General features: G+C 46.5%; 1 protein-coding gene across 3 annotated transcripts in view; it reads left to right on the top strand.

Annotated features, from left to right (window-relative positions):
* Window positions 1–8,595, top strand: part of RIOK1 (RIO kinase 1) — a 23,197-nt gene that overhangs the window by 13,899 nt on the left and 703 nt on the right. The window contains exon 16 of one of the 3 annotated variants that reach the window (XM_017746918.1): window positions 7,892–8,028. In XM_017746918.1, coding sequence (XP_017602407.1) covers window positions 7,892–8,028 — 137 coding nt within the window. Of the gene's footprint in view, window positions 1–883; window positions 1,106–7,891; window positions 8,590–8,595 lie in introns of those variants that run through there. The other 2 variants (XM_017746917.1, XM_008643445.2) reach the window with 2 other exon arrangements.

The raw sequence follows: 8,595 nt of genomic DNA, 5'->3' as shown, positions 1-8,595 counted from the left end.
GCAGCAGAAAAAGGTGCTGTGCAAAAAAAAAAAAGGAGGGTGAAACTTGCTGGGCTTAAGGGGTTCAAGAGTTGGGGCACTGCATTTTAGTTTTCTCTTCCTAGAAAAGGTAAGATAATATATTTCATATCTGTCAAATAAAAATGCAGGACTCTACTACACACTGCCAGTCTAGAGCCTGCTGCCTTTCAGATACGAAGCAGGAAAGTCTTGGCCACTTCTCATCCTAACTGATAGGTTTTCATTTGGACTTCTTTTTGTTTAGGATGAGGGGTTTTTTGTAACCTGTGTATTTAGCTGTAGGTTCAACAACTGATTAGTAGCAATTACTTCTACCTGCCCCTTCCATTTTGCTGACTTGTTTTCTAGTTGAGTCTCGTCCCTTCTGTGTCTGCACAAATTTACAGTGTGTTGCAGTAGCATGGCATTCTTTCCTTCCAGTCCTGGTGATGATCAGCTTGCTCTGAGTTACCAGCACTTACTGGGTCAATATTTTTGCATGACACATAAAAACACATGCTATAATAGTCCTGTGGGTAGCAGAAAACCTAGACCAGACAACCTATTGTAATCTTAGGTGTAAGTAGCATGGTTTAAGAGTGCCTCTTGTTCACTTTCTTCAAAGGTTGCATGAAACTGAGGTTTTAACTAGTTTGAAGTTTGCCTTGTCATTACCAGTGTGCAGGTCTGGGCTCTATTCCCAACCTGTATTTCCTTTTTCCTTTCCCCTCACCGTTCCTATTGATTTTTTTTATTTCTTTATCTTGATAACCTTATTTTTATGTCGTGTGTTAATTAACTTGTTAATGTAACAATTGACTGACTTGCTCAAAATTCTTCATGCCCTTCTGGCTTTAAATGAATGGTGTTTGATTCTTTATAGGAAAGGAAAAAGATGGTTAAAGAAGCCCAAAGAGAAAAGAGAAAAACCAAAATCCCAAAACATGTGAAGAAGAGGAAAGAAAAGACTGCAAAAATGAAGAAAGGCAAATAAAATCAGCTTTGGCTCAGAGAAAGGGTTGATGTGTTGTGGATTAGTCAGTTACCATCTTTTTTTCTTTATTAAAAAATTAAAAATGCTTTATTTATATACATACAATATAAATTGTGAGGGTGGTTTTGTTAATAACATGGTGTAATTGTTTGATCAGAGTGTATGACATGGGTTTCTTGATGGGAAAGAATGAGTTTAACACTTGTGCTGCTGAACTTCTTTACCTGTGCAGGTTTGGCTTTTTGCTAAACTCACATTGATTTGTTCCTGTGTTCTTACTCTCCATGCCTGCTTCACAGTAGGGAAGCAAATTGAGCTAGCTGTCTTCTGCAAGCTGTCAGATAACCCTGCAGGCATCGTGCCTTTGCTGCCTCCTTGTGCTTGCATCACCATTGATGGCCAATTGCACACGTGGCTGCAATCCCCAGTTTGACCTTCAGAACCTCTTTGGTGCCTTTGGCTAGAGATCTCGTAGGAGAGGAACCAATCAGTGCTTCCAGATCCCTCTCTGCTCCCTTTCTCTATCCTCACAGGGATTGATAGCACTTTCATGTACAGTATGCATGTAAGTGTAGACAGTATTACTGGAGCAAGAAGACTGGTATTTTCTCAGCAAATGGGGATGTTTGTTGGGACACTGAGATGAAATAGGTGCATTGTGGAAATTGGCATTACATGGGGTGCAAGAGAGGGGCCAGCCTCTAACTTGGTAGTGAAGGGAGGAGGATGTGCAAGACCTATATCCAGAGGTGAGGGAGTACTGGTGATGGCTCTTTCTCATAGCACCAAGGGCTTAGATGCTGCCAGAAGCATGGACACTTTATTTCCTGCTTTTCCTTGCCGTCCTGGGAGCTTGTGTACAGACATATCCAGGCAGAGGTGTCCTGGCTGATGGCTGCCCTGAGCCTGGCTGGTTGTGTTCATCAGTGCAGTGCTGAAGGTGACTGAACCAGTAACAGCTTTGTGCACTGTGTCCTTGAAGTCCCATTGGATCGGGGATTCTCCCTGCTGGCTGACAGGGCTGTGGTGTGCGCGTCTGCTGCAGCAGCCGTGAGTCATGAGGGTACGTGCACCAGGAACTTTGTGTGGGGCCTAGGGGTTGTGGGTGGAGTGGGGAATTGTGTCCGAGTTGTTGCCTTTCCCCAGGAACCAGTTGTGCACTGGGCAGACCGTGGTGCTTTTGGTGAAGTGGGGTAAGCACGAGTGACTGCGAAGCTGCGTGTGCTTTATTTGTGTAGCTCAGCAGCGGATGACTCCACCAGGAAACTGGTCCATGGCTGATCAGTGGGAGTCAGGGGCTGTCAGACACAAGAGACAACCACCTTCTCTATGGGTCTGGCTGCTCTGAAGACAGGGATAGGTGCTAGTTCTTGGCAAAGAGCTTGGAGGCCCCAGAGACAGAGCGTGTCCCACGGGGTGGTGTTTATCTCCTTTACCTGAGGAGACACTTCAGAGAAAGGAGGCTGCCATCATCTGTGCTTGAGGGAAGAGGAAATGTCCCAGCCCACGTAACCTTATCTTCCCTCCAGGCTGTGCACCACAGCCTGATCGAGTTTGCCTAGCTCTGGCTGTCCTGTAGCAGGAAGGTGGTCCTGGATCTGTCATTCCAGATTGGAACCTTGCTTGCAGTGATGTGCAGCAGGACTGTGCAGGCTGTTCAAAGCAGGAGCTACCTGCCTCCAGTGTTTGCTCTAGGACAGATGTACATAGTCAGAGTGTGTGTAGGGGACCTAAGGTGAAGCACAGCCAGAAAAGCCCATGTGCAAGAGCAGATGGCCTGGAGATGGCTGTTCCAGTGGGGTGTGTGCTTGTCAAGGTGGGCTGTGAGTGCAGTTTGTGTGTCCTGGCCACTGCAGGACTGACACAGTCAGTCCACAGAATGGGGAGCTTTTTGGGCCAGAGCCATGAGATGAAGCATCCTCCTGGTGATCCCTGAAGCAAAAGAACACCTGTTGAAGAATGCTACACGTAACTACCAAAAGGCACCAGTCTGATTGGGTCTGGGGAGGATGAGGATGGAATGGCATGACTTTGGATCCTGTGCTAAAGAAAAAGCTTCAAAGTAGCACAGATACTCAGTTATGCTCATTTCTTCCCCAGAGTTGAGGACCCTACAAGGCCCACTCTGTTTGCCATGGCAGCATGTTTATGCTGTGCCCTGCTGCTGGCACCTGGGCAGACAGAGTAGTATTACCAGGGCAGGAATACCAATTCTATGGATAAAAACAATGGGACAAAACCAGCTCAAAGGTAATGCTTCCCCTTTAACTTCCATATTTTTCCTGCCCACCCCCTCTTCTTCCACTCCCCAAGACTGTACTTGCTGGTAGGGCTCTTGGGTCTCTTGTGGACTATTGCAAGAATCTCCATCGTGGAGCTCACCTGATGTCACAGCACAAGCAAACAGACCCTGGAGAAGTGGTCTGTGGGGTACTGGTGGGCTGTGGAGCCAGGAGATGACCCTGAGATGTCACAGCAGCAGTGAGACTGAGCTGTGCAGGTGTGATACCTACCCCTAAGACTGAGAATTCCCTTCTGTTGACTGCAGAAGTGTTCCTCCTCTGCTCCACTGCTCACTGGGTGTTCCAGTGGTAAGGTGGAACACCCAGATCACTATTTTCCCACCCATTTTGAATGAGAATGTCTTTACTGAGGCCATGACATAAACTTGCTCACTTTGTCACTGAGGCTTTGGGAATGTTTTTGCAAGCAGGGCTTCTGATAATTGTCTGGTGTGCTTTTCAAACTACAGCTGTTTTGTTTTCTGTCTTCTCTGAAAATGGATTGGAGTCCAGTTCTGTCAGGCAATCAGGAGGAATTTTTACAGCTGCAAAAACAGAACTTTCAACTGCTTTGATACTCCTTTTTGTCTTAAACTAGTGGAGGAGGATTGGCTTAAAAAAGGCAGGAGAAGGTGCTTTATGCAGAGGGCAGACTGTGGGTGGGTTGTGGCAGAATGCTGCCTGTAGTGTTTGCACCAGTGCAGCTAAGAATGGGCTTGAAACCAGCTGTCTAATCTGAGATGGTGTTAATTTTTATTATTATTATTATTATCATAATCATTATATATATACATATATATATATTTTTTAAAACAGGCTGAACATATGAAAGACATCAAATTGTCAGGCACAGGTCAAATGCTTGGAAAAATGCATTTCTGGGAATTTGCAGCCAGAAGATTTAGTGACATTAAGAAGCTTAAGTATGTGGAGTGGGAATATTTACACCTCTGCTATCAAAGATAAAAATGTACAAAAGCAATTAATCTTATCTTCCAGGGCCTTTCCAAGTAGTCCCTTCTTTGCAGTCATTCCCTGGGATTCAGTGGGAGAGGACTGGGAGGGAGATACTGCTAGGCAATATATGTTAAGTTCCAAAAAAGTTCATTGGTGAGGTGGTGGAATTTTTGGGGGGGTTCAGCCCCCCCACACCCTTTGCAGTGCCATATGGCTGGTTTGCACTCTGAGCACTGGGCACTAGGCTTCCTCTCGGGTCTGAGGTCTGTGCCAGGCTGGCATTAATTTGTTGCTTTTCCCACACTATGTATTTTATTATATGTCACAGCAGAAGCATTGGAAGGCGGAGTTTTGTGGATTCGGTTTCCCCGTGACGAAGCCAGTAAAACCAGCTTTGTAAGGATACATCTGCTCAGAGGGATTTGATTTCCATGCTGAAATATTTTGATTAAACAATGCAACAGTGCACAGCCAGCTGTGGCAGGGTGCTTGCTTTTGACCTGTGTGCTCAGGCAAGGGTCACACCTGTGCTCCTTTGAGATACAAAAGAAGCAAGGCCGACGTTTTCTGAGGACCAATGCATCCTGCAGGTTTGGTCACGGGTAGTGGAGGAACTGATGATGGAGAGCTGTGAGAGTTGGATTCCAGAATACCAAGTTGCTTACCTGGGTTGTCCAGCTGAATCTTTACTCAGTTTTCCCCTGCAAAACTGTACAGGCAGCTTATATTGTAAACATGATGCCGAGGCACAGAACAGGGCAGGTGCTTTGTCTCTGAGTGCTCTTCAGCCTGGGCTTGTTCCCTGGGGTGCACTTGCAGGATGATGGGGGACCACTGGGGTAGGAAAGTGTGCTAGGGGTCCCTTGTGTGGTTATGGGAACTGCATCCTGCAGGTTTGGTCACGGGTAGTGGAGGAACTGATGATGGAGAGCTGTGAGAGTTGGATTCCAGAATACCAAGTTGCTTACCTGGGTTGTCCAGCTGAATCTTTACTCAGTTTTCCCCTGCAAAACTGTACAGGCAGCTTATATTGTAAACATGATGCCGAGGCACAGAACAGGGCAGGTGCTTTGTCTCTGAGTGCTCTTCAGCCTGGGCTTGTTCCCTGGGGTGCACTTGCAGGATGATGGGGGACCACTGGGGTGGGAAAGTGTGCTAGGGGTCCCTTGTCTGGTTATGGGAACCTGCCTGTCCTCACCTCTTCCCATTAAAGAAAGGAAAAGATTTTTGGACACTTAGTGGGTGAAGGAGGACCTAAAGAAACTGCTTTGTCACTCTCAATGAACTTTTACCTTCCCTGGTAAACAGCTTCACAGAGTGTTTCAATGCAGAAAGTTAACTCAGAATTTATTTTGAACTTTCTAGGGCATCACTGTAAAAATAAACACATAACTTAATGACTCATTGTTTTTACAGTTGTAATTTTCGTCCTTCTAAACTGCTAGTGGACTTTCAAAGCAAAAATGCTGACCCTTTGCCTTAGCATCTCGTTACTTTTCTGGTCCTGACATAACCTTATGTTCCTTGTGCTGATCTTCATATCCTCTAGAGGGAGAAGTAAGTTCATGCTCAGACTATGTTGGAAAGTGCCAAGGCTCCCTTAATATATGAAAAGTGCTAATTGTGTTTCAATTATCTACATAACTTTCTATAAATTTTGATGGATTTGCACATGCACCTAGACTTAATTTGGTTTTTTTTCCCCTGAATTTGTAGTTCTTGGACAAAGTTTAATACCTTGAGGACATAGGGGCATAATTTGTTCTGGGCCAGGCCAGGCCTGCAACAATGGTGTTAAGGCTGGGTTTAGGAAGAGGTTCTAGATGGCACATGACAACACCAAGAAGACTTCTTTCCCCCTGTACATATGATGAAGGCTTATGGTGAGAATCTAAAAAATATTAAGAATGTCATTCTTCAGCTGTCCAAATTCACAGGCATAAACATCTATCTTTTGTATAATGCAATAGGTAGCAACCATTTTGCCACAATCACTAGCCCTAAACACAGTTTGAGTTGTTGACAGCTGCTCTTTTTTTTTTTTCTTCCCCTCCCCCACCTCCCCACCAGTGCTGTTTCTTTTTGAAGGATTGACATTAAGAACAAGCCTGGCCCTTCTTCCTGACATGCAACAACCTGCCTCCAACCTCTGCAGCCTGCCTGGAACTGTAACCTCTCCTAAGCAACAGTGAATGCTAGACCTAGCCTGCAGCAGTAGGTTTAAGGGTTTAAGTCTATCTCTCTAATCTAGCCCAGAGATCCATGTCTGCAGCAAAGGCCACAAGGCTGGGACTTGCAGCTGGCGGGTATTGCTTGGGGGTTTTCTGTGCTTCTTGTTTCCTTTTTTTTCTCTTCTTTTTTTCCCCTCCCCAAAGACAGCAAGGCTGTGGTTGCAGCAGGCTGCTGCAGAACAGGATGAAGGATGGACAGTGACCCTTCTCCTGGCATTAGGACTAGGTTAAGGGCTGGCATGAAGGCCAGTGATGGGGACATGAGAACAGAAAGCCTGATTCATAGATACCTTCTAGAGATTCAGAGCATTTACTTGGCATCCCTGCTCTTCAACATTCTTTTCATCCCTTTGCCCAGTCTGAGCCTCAACCCTTGAAGCCAAACATGAGCCCTGTGCTCTGTGCTGTCACCCTGCTCCCAGACTCAGGCAGGGCTGATTCTCTGTAGCTGACTGCAGTCCCCCACCCATCATGGTCTGGGGACAGATCTGGCTTTTTAGTGCCTCCAGCCCTGAGTGTTAACCCCAGTTCTGCACCTAGCCTTACCCTGAAACAGGAAAGTCCTGTATTCCCCAGACATCATTCTGGGATATATGATCAGCACCAGCTGGCACCTAAACAAGCAAGAAACAAAGCTGGTTCTGCAGCCCCTTCACTCCATAATCTACACCCATGATCACATGGAGCCAGCAGCTTGCCAAGCTGGAACTATCCAGAATCAGCCTCGTTTTGTGGTACTTCCAGGATCCAGAAATGAAATTACCTGTTCATTCCTCTCTGTCTTTAGCCCTGGCTGTGGGTTACCTGAAAGATGGATGAGACTCAGGATGGGCAGCTTGTTGAAGTCTGAGTGGATGTTTGATGCTGAATTCTGAGCAGGGAGATATTGCAGGTTTGCCACCAGTGCTTTGGTTAGGGATGTGGACAGCAAGTCTGAAAAGGTGTAATATCTTTCTGGATTCTTCACTGCGCAGACTGGGGTTTGTATGGTATCTAAGTTAAAGTTGTCATATTGGTAAGGTTGCTGTGGACCTATAAATAGTCAAAGCAGGTTGGAGTCAAGGTTTGGACAGGGAGGGCTGGGTAAGCAGGCTTCCCACCAGATCTAGTAAGGATTGAGTGCTCAGGTGAGGTTTGGTGCATAGAGTTGTTTGGGGTAAGGTTTGCTCTGAGGTGGTAAGAGGACCAGCTTTGGTCTGCATGCCAGGGTTTGCATTTGGGAAGCACAGAGACCCGAGAGAGCCTGCGAGTTGGCAGGATGAGGTGAAGGCTGACAGCGACGAGAAATGGAGAGCAGAGGGTTTGCTGCTTGCTGCTGTTTAAAAGAAAGTCTAATTTGTGTGCTTGACATAAGATGTTACTTTTAACGCTTTTGCTTCTGGTTAGAAAAGGAACTTGAGGAATTGTCTGTTCTCTCTCCTTGTCAGGTTTCTCATTCTGTGGTCCTTGGTCCGGCACAAGCTTGTGGAGTGTTAAGCGGGCATGTGTTGGAGAACACTGTGTCTCTTTGGGCTATGAACAGGCCCTTATGTGGACTGTGCACTGGAGACCTGAGGTCTGACAGGTATCTGAGCCCTCGAGGAAATGTAAGGAAGTGGTACCATACTGTGTGAAACACACTGTTCATACAGCTTGCTGCGCTCTAACAGTGGTGAATATGGGAAACGCTCGTTCTTCTGGTGGTGGCTCAAGTGAAGGAGCAGTGGTCTGGAGAGACAAAAGTAGAGGGGAAAGAGCAATTGAAGAGGAGAAGGGGTTGTCACTTTGTGGTTCTTCAGCCTCTTTTGCACCACTGCTTGTTCTGGATGTTGTGACCAATCTGTGCACCATGCTCTGAGTACTTTCCCATCCCCCTGCCTTATTGATCCAAGCTTGCCTTGTCTCCTCACCTTCACTGAAGTCTACACACCAGTGACAGACTGGGAAGAACAAAGGAACAGCAGGGAGAGTTGGAGGCTCTTCTCAGGGCAGTTTTGACTTGTTTGAAAAGCCACTCCCTGTGGGGGTATGTAGCTGAGGTGGCAGATTTGCAGTGACTTGCCTTCGTGACATCAGGTGCATCGGTGCAGCACAGGGTGCAAGTCATTACTGGGGATGGGTAGGGACCAGACCAAGGGCTCAGTCCTGCTGA

This window comes from Corvus brachyrhynchos, unplaced genomic scaffold, assembly GCF_000691975.1.
Source record: "Corvus brachyrhynchos isolate BGI_N302 unplaced genomic scaffold, ASM69197v1 scaffold100, whole genome shotgun sequence".
NCBI lineage: Eukaryota > Metazoa > Chordata > Aves > Passeriformes > Corvidae > Corvus > Corvus brachyrhynchos.
The sequence above is the reverse complement of the archived record's forward strand: the minus strand, read 5'-3'. Positions and strand labels throughout refer to the sequence as shown.